General features: G+C 47.1%; 1 protein-coding gene across 1 annotated transcript in view; it reads right to left on the bottom strand.

Moving 5' to 3' along the window:
* Fam174b (family with sequence similarity 174 member B) overlaps positions 1 to 19,647 on the bottom strand; it is a 39,439-nt gene that overhangs the window by 11,280 nt on the left and 8,512 nt on the right. The window contains exon 2 of the mRNA XM_038313849.2: positions 109 to 240. Within this exon, the coding sequence (XP_038169777.1) occupies positions 109 to 240 (132 nt within the window). The remainder of the gene's footprint in view (positions 1 to 108; positions 241 to 19,647) is intronic.

The raw sequence follows: 19,647 nt of genomic DNA, 5'->3' as shown, positions 1-19,647 counted from the left end.
TCCCACCACAATAAGAACATCTCAGAGACTAACACTTAACAAGAACACTGTGGCTGAACCATCCTACTAGACACAGCCCGGGGAGAAGCCTCTGGCCCCTGCCCGCACCTATACTTGATGTCGAATACTGTGGCGTCCTCATCCTCATCATCCTCCTCATTCAGTGGGGCCATCTCCACACGCTCAGCAGGAGTGGTGATGATGTCATACTTGCGGGTCTTCTTTAACCTCTTTCCCAACCTGGAGGAGGAGAAACATTCATGAGACCACGGGCCACGAGAGACGCTGATGAAGCCAAGCCTCCGTACAGATGGAGTAGCTCGTGCTGAGATAAGCTCACTTCCTGACATCTGCAGACAAAGCCTGCTACCGCCTCCAGACAGATGCTGCAGCTGTACCCCAAAGGCTTGGTTAAGGCCCCCAGAAGCTGGGGACTAGAGAGAGAACTCAGGGTACAGCACTTGCTGTGCAGGCAAGAACACTGGAGTCTGAACCTTCATCACTCACCCTCAGCTGCAAAAGAAAGGTCAAATGCCAGATGTGTATAATGGCCCTCCCGAAATTTCAGCATTCAGAAGCCAGACAGGGCATCTGGGAACAAGACGGCTAGTTAGACTAGCCCAAGAAGAAGCTTCCAGTTCAGCAAGAAACTCTGCCTCATAAACTAGAAAGCAATTGAGAAAGAACCCACAACAGACACTCATGCAAATGCATACATGTACCCCACAGCTACATACAAACATATATACATACATACAAATGTACATACCCCACAGATATGCACACACACACATAATACACACACCCCACAGATACACACACACAGAGATACACACACCCCATAGGTACACACACAGAGACACACACACACCCTACAGATATACACACACACACATAATACACACACCCCACAGATATACACACACAGAGAGGTACACACATCCCAAAGGTACACACATAGAGAGATACACACACAGAGAGATACACACACACCCCCCACAGATACACACATACACACTGGAGAGGGGGACACAACCCAGGAGTCCACAGGACTGAGTTACAGCTTCCTAACCCTTCCTGCCTTCCCAAAGCAGGGCTATCTGAGCACCAACAACTCGATAACTGAGAGAAATAGTATAAATGCAGCAGTTCAAAACGATAAAATTCATGCAAACAATGCACAGTGAACAAAAGATCATATCATTCTCTGCGGACGAGAAAATGACAACCTGGCTGGAGGTGCAAGCGCCACCCTAGAGGATCTGGGTCAAAGTCCAGACACAGGGAAGTTCTTTCAGATTCATCCCACCTCGAAGGTGAGGGATGGTCTGCATACAGTAGACTCTTGGCATAAGTTAGTTGGGGTTGATAATAACGAACAGAAATTGCACTTGCTCCAGCCTCTCTCCTAAGAGTAGGACTTGTAAAAGTGAGTCAATGTTGTTTCCACGGTGAGGGCTATATTACTACACTGTTACCTATGGTATGCCAGAGGGACACTGCGGGTCCCAGGAAAAGAGCAGACGCCAGCCCCTGGCATAGGACTCCCTGCATGAAGACTGCAGTATTTTTCAGGGGGTGTCTGGAAAGCGCATGGTGTCATGTAAGGAAAGCCCTCTTCTGAGGACCGCTGGCGCTCTCTGAGCCTATTCCTCTGTGGTCTTGGATCTGTTCCCAAGGCTTTGTATTCTCTGCCAGCCTCCTCTTAAGAAAACCGGATGCTCTCTATGAAAAAGCAGCCAATCCAAAGCATCCTAAGTGGGGCACTGAAGAGGCCTCCTGCAGATGGCAAGCTGTTCCCCTGAGACCACTTGTCAAAGACACCGGCAGATCTTCTTACCTCTTGCCAAGAGAAACCCTCTTGAGTTCTCAAAAAGCATCAAAATAGAACCTCACTTTTAGGCCCTCTAAAAATGTCTTCGGAACGGCAACGTGCTCTTGGCTTACCTACTACAAATTACCAAAAATAGGACTCACCAAACTGCCACGTCATTTACATAGCAAACTTTAGCCCTGTATCTCTAGCATAAATCAACCTGTGCGATCTATGGCGCCTGCTCGTCCAGCCCTTCAGGTAGCTAGTCTGTTTTCTAGAGATTGAAGCATTTCTTAAGGAGGGAAGGAGGAAGGCTTGGGAAACTCACAAGCTACAAGAGAGTTAAAAGCCTCATGAGGCTCCTTCCCCACATTACAGGAGCAGAGAACACATGCTGGAGGTGGGGGACACTTCCAAAGCTGCAGGGAGCTCCAGATGTGCGCAGTGGAACGGGCTCTTCCCTCTGGGTCACCCGTGTCCCTATAAGTGAAATGAAAAATGAAACGTATGCCCTGGCAATGCTGAAGCATGCATAGTGGTTCTGTTGAACTTGGCCTTGTTGGGTTTCATGTTCTAAGTTGATGAGGATGACTGACCAGGTCTCTTCCCCAATTATAGAAGGTTGACTCATCATGTGGTTGCAGGGAGTTGAACTCACGACCTTCCGAAAAGCATCCAGTGCTCTTAACAGCTGAGCCATCTCTCCAGCCCTATAAGTAACTCTAGGAAATTCACTGGTCACCAAGGTAGGCTTACATAAAATAATTCATTCTGTCTGTTGCTGGAGCCCTATCTGGGGCAAACAGGCATGTGTCTTCCTCCCAAGCAGTCACACAACAACACAGAGGGAAGACCTTGGCAAATAAGAACCTAGCAACAAAATGGGGCAATCTGAAGCCTCACTGCAGAATAATTGTTCCTACCTCTGTCCTCACAGGGTAATGCTTCTGGGCACAGATGTGTCTACCTGGACTCCAAAATCAGGTTGAAGAATGGTACAATTGCCAAGCCCGACATCAAAACATTAAACCAAAGGGACATACCTAGCCACCCTGTCATAAATAAGACCCTGAGTGCCCAAGGTTTATAGACTGAGCTTGCAAAAACCACTAGTTTACAGTCCTAGGCTCCAAGAACGAGAGGCTGTGGCCCCAAGCTTTCAAAGTCCCAGACTTACAGATGTGGATGCTCCTAGCTTTGATTGGCAGCACCCTAGTAAAGGCAGCTAATACTACCACTCCCAAGTACCAGGTGTCAGGACCACCAGCTTTTAACCCTTGACAGCTCTCAGGGGAAGTGGGGTTTTCTATCTTCTCATCTTCAGAAACCTCAGCTTTCTAAAGTGTCTGCTCCAGGCCACCCTCTGAAATCCCACAACTGTCTTCTTATGACCTCAGAATACATTGGTACAACGAGTCCAGCCCGCTCTAGCCATGACATGCATCATTGATAGGCAATAAAAAAAAAAAAAAAAAAAAAAAAAAAAAAAAAAAAAAAAAAAAAAAAAAACATTTGAAAGAAGCCTTTACTGGGCCTAATGTTGGAATGTGATGGGGGACAGACAGGAGAAAACTTCCCAGATAGCCCCCAAAGCAGTAGAAAACAGCCTACTTATACAGGCAGAAGAAAAGCACAGCACACTCGCACACAGATTATAATTCCGCCAATCAGTCCTTCCACATTCATAATCATAGTCCTCAGGAACCAACCACAGGCTTCACAGCAGAATCACAGCCTTCCAGCTGAAGAGCTGGGAGGGCACTTTCCCCTCCTCTCCTGAGTGAGGAGAGCTACAAGGAGGGTGGCAGCATCCAGAGTCCACCCAGGATTGCCCTGCCTGGAGTGGAGTCCCCCAACCGTGATGCACACTGCCCAGAACGATCTCGACTGGTGGAAGGCCGCCTCCTGAGCCAGGGCTCCGTGGCTTCGGCAGCGACCTTCCTTGCAGCCAGATTGTGATTTCTTCAAGGTACTCAAAGCAGCTAGGATATCACGATGACAGCCTATATACGGAAAGGCTGCCCTAGCCAGGCATGGTAATACATTGCTTGTAATCCCAGGTCAGCCTTTGCTACACAAGTTGAAGTTAGCCTGTGCTACCTAAGGCCCGAACTCAGAATAAAGGCAGTGAGGTAGGAGGAGCCTGCTCTGTCAGCAGTCCCTCGAACAAGGCAGTCAGGCACAAGGGAAGGTTCTGAAAGACATCCCCCTAAGGGTACCACAGGGCTGACCCTCAGCAGCTTAGTTTACTTGAAGAAGTAAACACTAAATGATGCTTATATACAGACATTAACAGTCTTGATAATACTTAACACTGCTTAACTCCAAGTCAAATACCTTTAGGGAACACTGTGTCCCCACATCTGTCTTAGTCTTACCAGTGACTCTGGGAGCTGATCCTGTTCAGAAGCAACAGTGCTCACCAGATCACTGCCGGTCCCACGTTCTCTCCAACAAAATTCTTATCTCTCCACCTTCAACACCCAAAAGGAAGACAATCTTTTACACTCCGTTCTAACCAGCTCTTCATCCCAGCCACCGCCAGCTCCAGTTCCAGTACCAGATGGGGAAATTTAAGCTCAGCAATGGCTCCAGATTCCACAAGTCATCCAAAACCAACTCACAGCGGCCCCTGTCCCTCACCAGCTGCGACACTCAGGAGAGCGGCCCCTGCACTTCATCTGGGCAACACCTTGCTCTAAGCCCTCAGGATGAAGGCCTGACCCAATTCATGCAGACCCATACACCTTCCTCAGGAAGCCAACCTGAGAGCTCCCCTAGATGACTCTCCGCTGCCTGAGGGCATATGTGGCCTTGATAATCAGAGAGGTTTCCTGCTGTGTTCACTTTGACCTGGGCAGAAGAAGCCTCTAAAATGTTTAGGAAATTCCCCCAAACCTGAGGGCTTGAGGAAGTCACTAGTACATCCTCAAAATGGCCCCACCCCTCCATCTGCCATATGGTGGCATGGGCAAGGAAGAGATGCCTTTCTCCCACTCTGCCTGAGGCAGTTGAGAGAGCTGGCCCTGAGGTCCTAGAGTGGGAGAGCTGCCCCGTCCCTCACCAGCTGAACACTCAGGAGAGCGGCCAATGCACCTCATCTGGGCAACACAGTAAAGCTGGCTCTGGTGGTGTAGGTGTTGGTGAGCCGCTGAGGGCATTAAAACAGGAAAAGGGCTCTGCCCCTTGCTCCCTGCCGTGTAACTCACTGTGTCACACTATAGCTTCCACATTTTCTTTTTCTTTGTTTCCTTTCTCTTAAATTGTATTTTACTTTATTCTGGGGGGGGGGGTCACAAGGGTAGAGGACAAATACAAGGGGACAGGGAGATGAATGGGATCAAGATATATATAATGAAATCCACAACAAATAAATAAAGTTACAAAAAAAAAGAACCTATACTATCAGATCTTCATAAGCTATTTCCTATAAGTATATGGCCCACCTCTCTCTCCCTACCTCTCTCAGACACACACACACACACACACACACACACACACAGAGAGAGAGAGAGAGAGAGAGAGAGAGAGAGAGAGAGAGAGAGAGAGAGAGAGAGAGAGAGAGAGAGACTGCTGAAGCGAGACTCCCCTGGGGCATACACTGCTTTGAGGCAGGCCAGCATCCACCACTGATCTCCTTTTGGCTTCTCCATCCTCCACATTTGGCCACACCTCCAGCTCCAAAAGTGCACACACAGGATTAAGTGTGAGCCAGTCAGTACACAGCAACCCTCTAGCCAACCAATAGCAGGGAAGAAAGGAGAAAGATAGGACCAATCAAAGCTGACCACTAGGTGCCCTGCTCACTAGCCCTTGTGGTATTAAGCTATCTTGTCACCTGACAGAACAGAGGCTGAGAAGAAAGAGAGGAAGGGAGACCAGAGGAATTGAGATGACATTCTAAGCCTGCTTCGAAGCAAGTTCTCCATGAACACTACCGCACTGTTCTCTCAAACGTGCAGGTTTTCAGTCCCACGTGACCTGGAGTCCTAACGCCAAAGGGCGCTCAAAAGGAAGACATGGCATGAACTGACACCAGCATTATAATACATACCACCTTGGACATTTTTGATATTTTAATAGGAAGGCTACCATGACCAGAGTAATTCTCCCATTTGCTACAACCCTTTCAAACCCGTAAGAGTCACCCACTGGGTGACAACGGCTTGACACTTTCTGCTCAGGCATGCCCGAGTGCAGGTTCTCCAGATGGAGGCATGCAACAGCTCGTTTCACAGGGCTGCTGGCAAGCTCAGTGGCTTGAGAGAAAAGCAAAGAGCAAAGAGACTGTGACGTCAGAGATTACATGCTGCTCTTCCATGCAAACAAACTCGCTGTTTCTGTGTGTGTGTGTGTGTGTGTGTGTGTGTGTGTGTGTCTGGGGTGTATGTGCATCTGGTGTGTGAGGGGGGTGTGTGTGCAAGTGTGTGTGTGTGTGTGCATACATGGAGGCCAGAGGTCAATACCGTGTGTCTTCCTCAATCACTCCCCACTTTATCCTTTTAGACAGGATCTCTCAGTAAGTTCAGAGTTCACCCATTCACTAGACTGGCTGGTTAGTGAGCGCTGGGAATCTACCTGTTTCCATCCACCCCTCCCTCAACCCAGGATTGAGATTACAGGCAGAGCCCACCATACCAGATGTTTTATTCGGATGCTGATGATCTGAACACCTTCAGGTCCTCACGTTGCAGAGAGAGCTCTTACCACGCTGAACCATCTCTAGAGCCCTTTAACAATAATTTCCAATGAGACACAGAAGTCATTCGAAACTGCTCCATTCTGTCTTGCACTGAGATTTTCATTTAATAACCCATGTACAGTGGAAGCAACACCTGTCCATCCTTGCATCATAATTGCTTCCTAATTTTTTCTTTAAGTTGTATTTTGAAATTCACTTACTAACTAGTGGATTCCCACAGGTTGTTTTTTTTTTTTTACACATCCTTAGCTTTGATTAACCTACCACTACCTTTTCCTCTCCCCCATGGCCCCTCCACTCATGATTAATCCTTTAACCCCTGATATTCCCTCTCCTTCTTTCCCATGTATTATTCTACTATCCTTCCAGTTATTTTTTTTTCTTTCAGTTGCACTGGGAGACAGTAGAATGCCATGTGAGTTTTCATGTGCTTTCCCTTTGGCTCACCTCCCCTCTGCCCCCTGGTTCCTCCCATACCCTGTGCCCCCCGTTACCTAAGCATTTCTGCCCCCCAGTATGCCCTCCTCTCCGCTTTTGTTTTACCTACAATCTATCACCTCCTTCCTCTAATGTGCCCGAGCCCAAAGAGCGCCCTTCCCATTTCCTGGCTTCTTCCACTTTTGCTCCAAATTAAACAAACCACAACATTTGAAGGTAGGCTATGCATATGAGAGAGAAGATGGGGGGTTTGTCTTCCTTGGCCTAAGTCACAGCATTTAGCATGATTTTCCTACCCATTTACCTGAAATTTGCATGATTTCCTTCTTTGTTACAGCTGAGGAATGCCATTCTATTGTGCATAAACTCCACATTTTTTCTTATCTATTCATCTGTTGGTGGACATCAAGGTCGATTCTACTTCATAGCTATTGTGAATAGTACACAATAAACATCTATGTGTAAGTGTCTCTGCGGTAGGACATCAAGTCCACTGGGCACATGCCCAGAAAGCGGTATCGCTGGTTCACATGGCAGCTGGGTTTCTAGTTTTCTGAGAAACTTGCAGCCTGCTTTCTGGAATGGCTGCACGGGCTTTCCTCCTCACCAACAGTATGTAAAAGCTCCCCCTTCTGCTACAGCCACACTCACATCCCTGATGATGTCCATTCTGACTGCGTGTGCCAGATAGTTTTTAAGTCAACTTGACGCCAAGCTCGAGTCACCTGAGAGGAGGGAGCCTCAGCTGAGAAAAGAGATCCATAAGATCAGGCTGCAGGCGGGTAAGCCTGTAGCATTTTCTTAGTTAGTGACTGACAGGGGAGGGGCTAGACCATTATAGGGGTACCACCCCTGGGATGGTGGACCAGGGCTATATAAGAAAGCAGGCTGAGCAAGTCATGATGGGCAAGTCAGTAAACAGTGCTCCTTCATGGATTTTGCTTCAGTTCCTGCCTCCAGGTTCCTGCCCTAGCTGCCTTTGATGATGCACAGTGATGGAGAAGTATAAGCAAAATAAATCCTTCCCCCACCTCCACCCCAATCTGTTTTTGGTCATGGTGTCTTGTCACATCAGTAGTAACCCTAAGATATACGGAATCATAAAGTAGTTTTAATTTGCCTTCTGTGGTAGTTTGAACGGCCCCATGTGTTGGCCCATAGGGAGTGGCACTATTAGGAGCGACCTTGTTGGAGGAAGTGTGTCAGTGTGGGGAAAGACTTTGAGGGCTCAAACTATGCCCCAGTGTGGTACACAGTCCCCTTCTGCTGCTTGAGGATCAAGATCTACAGTAGAACTCTCAGCTCCTTCTCCAGCACCACATCTGCCGGCACCCTGCCATGGTTCTCGCCACACTTGAGAGTGGACTAAACCTCTGAACTGCAAACCAGCCCTAGTTTATAAGAGTTGTTGTTGTCATGGTGTCTCTTCACAGCTACGCTAACTGAGACACTTTCGGTGGCTGAGGATGTAGGATACTTCTTAGAGTGTTTTCTAGCCACTTGCATCTCTCCTTCTGAGCTGAGTCAAAGGCGGTCCCAGAGACATCCAAACAATACAGAGTATTATCATTGTCTTGGATTACCCACCAAACTACATGGGAAGACTCTTGCTAAAGACACCACATATTTAGACTACAGGACACAGAGAAATTGATCTTGAACCAACAGTCAACTTCCTCCCGGCTGGCAAGCTGTCACAGTGCAGGAAGGGGGTGTAGAAGCTTCTAGAAGAGAAAAGATGTCAAATGTCTTACTCAGAGTTGGACCCTGTTTGCTACAGCAGCAGCCTGCCAGGCAAGATGTGCCCAATTGTGTAACAGTGACATGACTGTTGTGGGGGTAACCAACCACTTTCTGATCAGTTATGAGGCCTGCTCCACAGAGAGAGTACTCATGCCTGGTACTATAAACCTGACCAGAAGCCTAAGGCTAGAGAAATCACAGAGCCTAAGGGAGAGCCTGCTTCTGTTATTTTGCTAAATGGTCATGTTTTCAAAGAGTCTCCTACCTACATATGTTTATATCCACAGACCTGGGCTGTTCTGTCTTGGTCAGAGAGATTTCTTTTTTACAGTGAGCAGCAGTCAACAGAGAGATACATAACTGGTCACAGTACTAAGAAGAAGAGACTGAGTGATCAGTCGTAAATGGGGCATCTATATCAACCCCACCCCCACCCCAACTGAGGCTCAGAGGAGGCTCAGAGGATACCGTGGAAGGAGAAGCAAAAAGAATGGGAGAGCTGGAAGAGGTGGGGGAGTGCTGTGAGATTCTGTGTCCTAGAGAGATGACAGAGATCACCATCACACTCGGGAACTCACAGCAGCTGCGGCTGCCTGCACACGATCAAGTGAACCAAAAGTCCAGCAGAGATGCAGTAGATGATTCCCAGGCCCCGCCCCTTACTGGGACGCTAATTGGCAGTAGACAGTAGCTGGGAGAGGATGGGTCTTTTTGAAAATAGGGGCACTGATAGGATCCCGTGCTCCAGTAAATAGCTCCACACCCACGTACATATGGGGCAGCACTAGCTGGGCTTAATAGGGTCTAAATACATACCCCCCTCAAAAAAAAGACCTGAAGATGTGAGGGGGACATGTTGAAGATCTGAGAGCTGGAGAGGAGAAAAGGGGAGTCTATGAGTATGTGTGATCCCACTGTATACAGGTATAAAAGCCTCCAGAATAAAGAGAAGATTAATGAAAAGACAAGAGAGAGGTATTACAAAATAAATACATTTTTAAAATTCTTCCACTCTGGAATGTCATCCCAGGTTTGTTTACTCAGAGGGCTCTCCAACAGCTGGCCAGAATCAAGTTTCCAATGAGCCCGCAGGCTTCACTTAGACAAACAAGGAAGCTGGGGAGCAAGCTCCAGGACTAGCAGAGCAACTGGGAAAGAACCCTTCCAGACCTGCACTCCCCAACACGGCAGGGCAGAGCAACACTGAGCCCCAGTGAGTGGACTCAGTTTGGAGCATGGCAGTCAGAGACATAGACCAAGGAGTCCAGAGACAGAGGTTTGAATCCTAGCCCTTGTCTTTGTGCCTGTGAATAAGCTACTCATCCTAAAAGCAAATGTCTTCATAGCTGTTTCTTTCCAGGTTCTGGGATTCTGATAGTGGATCATCCAGCCAACCTACTCTATAGGACCTTAAGTTTTCCCCCATTTCTTCCCTGAGATCATTAAGGACACCTAAACCTTGTTCTGACTCCTGTCAACAGCCCTACTGTGGGACACAATCCACTTACCACTTGTAAGTACGCCTGGTCCTCTACCACCCTCCCCCCTGGGGTGACAGTAAGAACAGCCACCACAATGGGCTTAGCACAACAACACACAGGATGTCATCATAGCCTGATGCTAGAAATGCAGGCGGGTTCATACTACGAAGTTAAGGAAACGAAAACCAGGAGATGCCGATGACCCTAACCTAGTAAGTGGGACTCAAATTTTGAACTTGTCCCATACCAGCAAAGGACAGGAAGTGCTGGGTATACCCAGATATGCACAGAGTCTGGGTACATCCACCCCTGAGAAGTGCAGGCAGTCTGTGATACTTCCCAGGTGACTATAAGGACAGCCCCAAGTTTCTTTGGTTGCCGGGCAGTTCCTACTACAACTAAAAGTCACCAGAAGACATCTGTGCATGGAAGGAAGGCATGCTTGGCTTCCGTCTCACAGAGACGCTGAGCCATCTAAATTAGCCTTACCTACACATTTAATGAAATACAATAAAATACTAAAATAAAATAAAAATTCCCAACAAGATTTGTGTTGGGAAATCTAGACATGCTGATTCTAGTATTGGTGCACACCTGTAATCCCAGCATCCAGAGGCTAAGGCAGGAAGATGAAGGCTAGCCTGGGCTACACAGGGAGGACCCCCCCATCTCAAACAAACACAAAGCCAAGCATAGAAGTGGACACAGTTCCAGGAGCCTTCTGAAAAAGAGAAGTAATGGAGGGAACTGGTTTTTCCACACAGCGAAGCCACAATCACAGCGTTGAGTTACAGACCCACAAAGAGATGCTGTAGTGGACCAGAGCATCTGGAGGCAGACACTACTACATCCCAGCATAGAATAAAGGTGCAGTATGGCTCAGGGAAAGTCATTTATCCAGTGTTCTGCTTACAGCCACCAATATCTCATACTCTATCATGATAAACGAGATAGATAGACTTAAGGGTAGGAAATAAAACTGTTAGCACAAAAACATGGAAGAGATCCAAACGCCATAGAAAGAGAAGGGTGCTGAATTCAAACATAGAAAAATAATTTAAGTCAGCAGGGGGCACGGGGAAAAAGAATAATAATAACTTAAGTCAAGATAAACAATAAGCTTGGAAAATATATCCAATTTGCAGTACAGATGTAAACTAACCTCCTTAAAGGACAGAAGGAGTATCTACAAATCAATAAAAGAGGCCAATCATCTAATTGAAAAACGTGTCAAAGGACATAAAAGCAGGCAGGTCACAGGCAGAGAAAAAGCAAACAAATGGTTGTGTGTCTGGCAAATTCAGCCTCTAAAGAGATCCCATTATCCACTTGCAAGCTTAGCAAACATCAAAATGACGAAAGATACACAATGGGCGGGGCACGGGAAACAGGTCTCATGATGCTACTGGGTGCACAGGCTGTTCCACACACAGTTCAGTAACACCTGTCGTTTACAATGGTACAAACCTCACCAAGAATTTCCCTTTTGGGAGACCGCCCTAACCATAAGCTTCAGCCTACATAATAGTAGACATACAAGTGCCCATTAGTAAGAGACTGGCCACACGAAGCATGGAGTCTCCACATTGTTGACATGGCACTGCTGCCTCTACATGGACAAGAAACATCTCTCCTATATGCAAGATTGATATTTATATAATCCAAGATGAGACACACAGTATATGTGTGAAGAAAGATACCCACATGCAAAATATAAATTTGGAAGCCGCTGCCCCTATAGAACACTTGTTCGTAAAACATTAAGCCATCATATACAAAAATTGCCTCATAGAATTTTCTGGAGAAGTACATAAATACATAAGACATATCTCAGAACTAAAGCTATTATTCATTATATTATAACTCACCGAAGAAAGCATAGGATACGCGTTTGTGACCTTGGATTAGGACATCAGAAGCTAAAGCAGAAAAAAATAGATAAATTGGACTTCATTAAAATAAAAAAAAAATGTAGTGCTTCAAAGAACACCATTCAAAAAGTGAAAAGAGCCAGAAATGGGATAAAATTGCATTTGCAACACAGAAATAGTCTTACATATCAATAATGAAATGGTGGTATCATTTTTTATTGTGTGTGTTTTATTTGGGTTTCTAATATGATAAAACACTAATTAGGAAGGAAAGGATTTATTTGACTCATATATCCTGATCGTAGTTGCTGAGGGAAGTCAGGACAGGTACCCAAGCAGGGGCAGAGGCCAGAACCATGGAGGAATACTGTTTATTGCCTTGCTCTCTATGGCTAACTCACCTTGCTTATTTATACTACCCAAGACCACCCCACCAGGGAAAGCACCACCCAGACTGGGGTGGATCTGCCTACATCAATCATTAATCAAAAACAAATGCCCTATAGGTTTGTCCACAGGCTAATCTAATAGAGGCACTTCCTCAACTGAGATTCCCCCTAAGTGACTCTAATTTATATCAACTTGATAAAACTAACAGCAAGAGTGTTGGTGTGTGGATGTGTGATACAGACACGTGTGTGTGTGTGTGTGTGTGTGTGTGTGTGTGTGTGTGTGTGTGTGCAGCCATGCACATGTGCAGAGTCAGAGGAGGACTCTGGGTGTCTTGCTCTACCATTCCCTACCTTACTTCCTCAAGACAAGCTCTCTCGCTGAACTTGGAGCCAGGTTTGCAGCCAGCAAGCCCGGAGATCCTTCTGTCTTCTGCTCTCAAACCTCACACACAGTGCACAGCACTGGGGTTGTATGGTCACGTGACCACGCCTGGCTTTTTACACAGGTACTTGGAGTTCAGATTCAGATCCTAATGCTTCAGCAGCAAGCGCTCTTACCCACCGAACCAGCTCCCCCAGTCTCTAGGCAAAAAGATCTTAATAGTTCTCTAAAGCAAACATATAAATGGCCGATAAATTCATGCAGGGAAAGTCACACCATTACCAAACAACAGTGCAAACCAAACCACAGTGAGGTACCACTTCACACTCTCTAGGATCAAAAAGACAGCCCACAGCCAAGGTTAGTAAGGACAGGAAGAAACTGTGTCCTCCCTATGCTTCTAGCGAGACACAGAATAGTATGATGTCATCATCCTAAACAGCCATCAGCTTTTTAAAACGTGAAGCACAGACATTACCAAATGACCAAGAAGGTCTTCCCTTAGCTCCATACCCAAGAGGAATTAAATCATACGTCCGCAGAAACACGTGCAAATGTTCGGTGCAGCATTGCTCGGAATGGCCCCAAAGCAGAAACAATTCAAATATTTATCAACTGAGAATATAGCATCTTAGATACTTTTCGATTGCTGTGATAAGACGCAACAACTAAAGGAAAAAAAAGTTTATTGGGGGCTTGCAGTTTCATGACCATTGTGGCAGAGAGCATGGTAGCAGACAGGCAGCCTCGGTTCTGAAACAGTCGCTGGGGGTTTATATCCTGATGGACAAGCAAGAGGCAGCAAGAGGGCCAATTGGGAATGGGACAGACTTTTGAACCCTCAAGACCCACCCCCATGACACATTTCCTCCAACAAGGCCACACTTCATAACCTTTCGCAAATGGTTCCACCAAGTAGGGACCAAACATTTAAATATATGAGCCTGTGGGGGCCATTGTCATTCAGACCATCACAAATGGATAAATGAGGGTGGCATACAGAACCGGAGAGAGGGCTCCACAGTTAAAAGCACATGCAGCTCCTGCAGAGAACCCAAGTTTGGTTCCCAACGCCCACGTGGGGCAGCTTAAAATCAACCTGTAACTCTAGCTGTCGGGCTAATCCAATGCCTCTGACCTCTGACCTCTGCACTCACATGCAAATATCCCGACACAGACACCCACATATACCCATAACTTTTCAACGTAGATTGGTCTTGAAAAAGACAAGGTGATACGGTAACTAATTAGGAAGCTATTACTCAGGGGAGGAGCAACATGAAACACCGACTTAGATGAACCCTGAGAAAACAAAGCTGAGTAGAACAGACCTCATATGATGTGACTGCGGCCACGTGACAGTCCGGAGAGACGCCCACAGATTCGGGAGTCAATCTGTGGTCAGTGGTTGCCGGGAGCTGGGAAAGGCGTACGGAGAGTGAGCCTCAATGGCTGCAGGGTTTCAGCCTGGAGTGATGATCGTTCTAAAATTGACCTTAGTGGTGGATGCATAACTCTATAAAATAACCTAAACAACACAGTGTTGAATGTTTTAAAGGGTGAACTGTGTAGTCGGTGAAGTAAATCTCAGTGACGGCGTGCATGCGCGTTCATGTGTGTGTGTGTGTGTATGTGTGTGTGTGTGTGTGTGTGACTATTACATTAACTTGTCTCTATACTCACAATCTTCTGAAAATATTCACAGGAAATTGACAGTATCTAGTTAAAAAAAAATAGCTTATGAACACGTGAAATTTTTTTTTACTATCTACTCCTATTCCTTGTGCAGTTTGAACCACATGAATACACTATCTGTTTTGGATTTTGCTGTTTTGAGACAGGGGCTCAGGCTGGCCTCAAACTTGCTTTATAGCCAAGTATTACCCTGAATTCTGCCTCCTGCATCCGTGTCCTGAGTGTTAACAGGCAGGGACCATCTTCCCGATTTTATGAACCCAGGCATTCATGCATGCTATACAAGGATTCTACCAACTGAACTACACACATTTCCCCAGACCAAGATCTGTGTTTTAAAGAAGTAAATAAATGCCAAAAATTCAAAGAAGATCACTAAATTTGAAATGGACCTGGCTGCCCTTCCTGGAACCCACCCAGAGTTGGCATGGCTACTCCAGCTGGCTGTGTCCCTCTGACCGGGTGACTTTTGGGGTCGCATCCAGCAGCTCAACACTCCTCCTCCTCCTCAGCTTTAATAATGAAGCTGGTCTGAAACTAGGCCGCCTGGCTCCCAACACACGTGCTGTGTGCCCAGGGCAGCTTGCTGGGGAAGGGTGCATTCATCATTAAGCCCCTAAAGCCCAACTGTAGCTGGAAGCGAAGGGTGGTCACCCTTGACATGAGGAAAACTCAACCAAGAAAATGGAGCCAGAATGTGGGAGTTGGGGGGAGACCAAGCAAGCAGCTGCGGAGCATAAGTAGGGATACACCCTGCAGGTGAGTCTTGATGCCTGGGTTGTAGCCAGGGTTCTAAGCACATATCTGACTTTTGACCTGTCTTCTGCACCTGCTCCTCAGAACATGAGAAGCAACTGGGCCTTCCCTAGAAAAGCAACTAAACTTGAAGAAACAGTAGAATTGGACCCCAGGATCCTTCCCCCCCCCCCCCATTTCCAGTCATGGCCTCTGCAGGATCCTTTACAGAAGAGGTACCTGAGTCCCAGGCTAGCTGGGGTCTCCATAGAAAAGCCACCATTGCCTGTTACCAATGCACCCTTCCCCAGCAAGCTGCCCTGGGCACACAGCACGTGTGTTGGGAGCCAGGCGGCCTAGTTTCAGACCAGTATAGGAGCTCTTATCCAACAGGTCTCCAGACGAGGCAAAAGCCCACGGGACAGTCTCACTTGGCAAGAACCACTGGACTTTGCGACAGCACAGAATGCTGCTGGGACCGTGCAGCCTGCATGCTCTCTCACAAAACTGATGATTCTCTTGGCAGTTTAGTATCATTTTATCAACCATGCATGGGACAGATGTGATCATTCATGGAAACCCCATTTTTTTTCTCAAACATTTTCCCCTAAGATTTCTTGGGAGCGGATGCTTCTCAGGTTCCTTGTCCTGGGATGCCAGCTGTCACTGCAGATCCCGGGAGCTGTTCTGATTCAGTGCTGACAGGATCCGAGGCAAATCACCCCTGTTTCTGTAAATATGTTTTGAATGAGATTGTTGTTCTTGAAAATGTGTGCCTATGTTTATCATCTCTAGCTTTGTAAAGACAGGATGTGCCTGGCTCAATATTTGGCCAAGTTAGCAAAATGATAAGTATTGGTTTGGGTTTAAAGATGTTTCGATATAAAAATTGAGGGAAAAACAACATATTTGACATATTTGTTTTTGCCAGAGGTTAACACTGGAGGCTGGGAAAACCATGTTAGTATGGAAAAACATGTTTGTTTTGATACAAAAAGAAAGATGTTTGGAGCTATTTGGGACTGGCCACTTGTATGAAACTCATCTGGTGGTCGGACAGTTCATTTCTTCAAGACAATGCCTCTTCCCCATCTCAGGAACCTTCCCCTGAACCCAGGCTGCAGCAGGACCGCAGCATCCAGGAGCTCCATCTGACAAGTGCCCGCCCTGTGAGGTAGTCTCAACGAGCCAGTAATATCTGAATCTCATCTTGCTCTACTCCAGATGGGCAACTTCAATTAAACACGGTCACATGAAACATGAGATTGTCCCTTTACTGAAGCAATGACTGTAGGATCTCCAGCAGCCGAGCTCTGCCTCGGCCGCTCAGCCTGGGCCTCCTGGAGGCTGTGTTGAGATTCTTTGTAGGCACCCACTCCTCACCTGGTCAGGGTGCTGCCCCTCCCCGTGCTGCTGCCCCAAGGTACCAGCATGGACCCAGCCCTGTGACTCAAAGCAGCAAGTCAACAACTCAAATGCCACAATGCCCTGTAAATACAGGGAACCCTTGAGGTGGAAATGGTATGACATAAACATGGGAACAAACATGATGACAGATGGTGACTAAGCACTGCCTTCAAATCAAAGGCCCCAGGAGCGGTGCCTGGAGGCACTGAAACAGGGTCAAGGTGCTTGCTGAAAGGCCTGATCACCTGAGTTAGATCTCTGGGACCCGCATGATGGAAGGGAAATATCAACACCCACAAGTTTCCTACACACACACACACACACACACACACACTGCAGGACATGCTCACCTACATGTGCAAGCAAACACACAATAAATAAATGCACAAATAGCACACACATTTGTGCACCCACACAACAAATCCATAAATGTAAAAATAATAATAAAAAGATTAGTGCCAGGCTCAGTGTAAAGGGGACGGCAGCGGCCAGCTCCTGTCCCTTCCTGGGCTGAGGTCCACTGTCACTATACCCCCATGCATTCTCACCCAGCAAGAGAAGAGGGACCCCAAATCTTTCCATTAAGTATTCTTGGCTCTCCCAGTTTTCAAAATCAGTATCAGACCCACCAAACAGACTAGCCTACCTGTCTGTGGCCTGAATTTGCAAGTCCCAGGCCTTCTGTTGGCAAATTTGTCTCGGTTTCTTAGCTGTGGTTTATATGGTCTTGAGAGCCAAGCATGGGTGATATTTAATAATTCCACTCTATGCCTATGAGCCCTGGCAGATGTAATAATACGCCCATCAGCCGGGATCCCCCTCCTTCTTCCCTGGCAATTTTGCCACAATCAGCAAACCAATCTGCTTCCTGTCTGCACTCCTTTGGGATTGGCAAAATGGTACCAACTGTAGATAGATCCCAATACAGGCAGTCAGAACCGTGGCCTTAGGTATCGGACAACATGAGCCAGACAACTCATAAGATCTCAACTACAAATCTAGGAGCTTCCAGTCCAACAGCCCCGTGACCCGTCACCCTCACACTCTGCAGGATGGTCTCTCTTGTTCTCCCAAACAGATACAGCACACCCTGAGTCTACAGATGCTTTCTTTTTCTCAGCATCACTCAGCCCTCCGGCTCTGCCAACTGGTTCTTCCAACACCTTTTCCAGGTCTCCTTAGACACCATGAACCCCGCATTGCACCCAATTGCTATTCAGCCACTCACTCCGTACCTAAGACCTCCTCTGGACCACTCTTTTGAAAACAGCCCTTTAAGTTTTTCACCCTGTATTCAGTTATCCCTCAGTTTGCTCTAGCAGGCCAAATCCTCTGGAAAGCATTGGATGTTTTCCAAATATATTTCAACAGAAGAAGCATGAGTTGGACCCTTCCCCTTCCCCATTCAGCTCTCGCCTTTAAGTGAGACACATCCATATTCAGTGACTTGATCTGCTCACCTGTAAAATGGGAACCCCAATAAAGCACCCTTACCTGGAGCAGGAAACATAAACCGCCCAGCACAGAACTGTGTAACAATGAGGTCCTCAGGGAAGACAGTTCTATTTCATGTTATCTGTCTCAGAATTCCAGGTTACCATCCATCGCTGACCTGGGAAAGTCAAGCAGGAACCTAAAGCAGCTATCACATCCACAGTCAAGAGCAAAGAGGATGAATGCATGTATGTCTACTGCTCAGTTCATCTTTGCAATTCTTAGCCAATCCCATAGCAGGCCAATTCCCACATCAGCCAACGCAATCAAGACAACCCCTTACGGACATGCCTGTAGGCCAATCTGACCCTGACAATCTGACAACGACTCATTGGGACTCTCTTCCCTGACAATTCGATACTGTGCTGACAGCTAGAACTAACCATTCCACTTGCTTGTCTATCCAAGCCTGGAAGAAGCCCTCCTTCCCACTGCTAAGTCCGAATCTCCCTCCTCTACTACAGTGCCTTCCCAGGCCACTCTATCTCCAGCCAACGCCACTTGGCTTTTATTTGTGACTCCCCCATTGTGACTCCCTGCTTCCTTCCCACCAGATAGCAATAAAGGTGCTATCTTCCCCTGCCTGCTGATGTTCCTGAGTCCCTGGGGTGCTCCCTGTTCAGCACAGCACCCTGTGTTCACAGAGGCACTTGTGAAACATTAGCAAGAATGTACTGTCTCTTCAGTCAAACTTTCTCCTTGCTGCTGGGCTAAGTGTTAGAGAGACCCATTTGACAGGCCAAAGGCAGCCTGCCATATCCTGGAGGCCCAGGGAGAGAGCACAGCTGAGCATACAAACGCCTGGGGTTACAGCTGTCTTAGCAATGGGTTTCTGTTCCAACTGTACAGTGCAGAAGGGGGGGTGGGGTCCTGCAAAAGCAGAGCCCTTAGTGTGAAGAAAGCTCACACCTGAGAGGTTCCAGGGCCCAAGGCCTCCCACTTCTGGGGGAACACTGCCAGAGTCCTCTGTATCCCGCTCTCCTCTGAGCTACGCCTACCTAGAATGGGCTTCCTCCTCCCCACAGCCCCAGAATATAAACATGAAGTCTGGATTCCTTGCAGACTGCCCTCAGATTAGGAGATATTATTGTTGCTTTTTAAGTGAAACCATAAGAAAGAACATGATTTTAAATGCTGCTCCCAGAATGTCCCCTTGCAAAGACCTAAGCATGTACCAGAATACTAAACACACAACTCAAAAAGCTACTGCTTAAATCCAGGAGGGTTTCCCTCCTGGTGGGACACATTCACCCCACCCTAGCCCAGCCAATCCCATTCCCACATGTCTGGTATCACAAGAACCTACACCGGCAGGAATATGTGTGCCAGGGCATCTATGGAAACACCATGTAAGCCGGGGGCTCAGGGTTACATTAAAGAGGGATTTGTTCTTTTCCCTTTTCAATTTGTTAGAAGGAACTAGAGGCAGGTGCCCGTGCCTAAAAGGCCTATTCATAAGGGTGGTCACAAGATACCGTCTTTGTTGGGGAG

This window comes from Arvicola amphibius, chromosome 12, assembly GCF_903992535.2.
Source record: "Arvicola amphibius chromosome 12, mArvAmp1.2, whole genome shotgun sequence".
Lineage (NCBI taxonomy): Eukaryota > Metazoa > Chordata > Mammalia > Rodentia > Cricetidae > Arvicola > Arvicola amphibius.
Note: the sequence above shows the minus strand (reverse complement) of the source record. Positions and strands in the feature narration are given on the sequence as shown.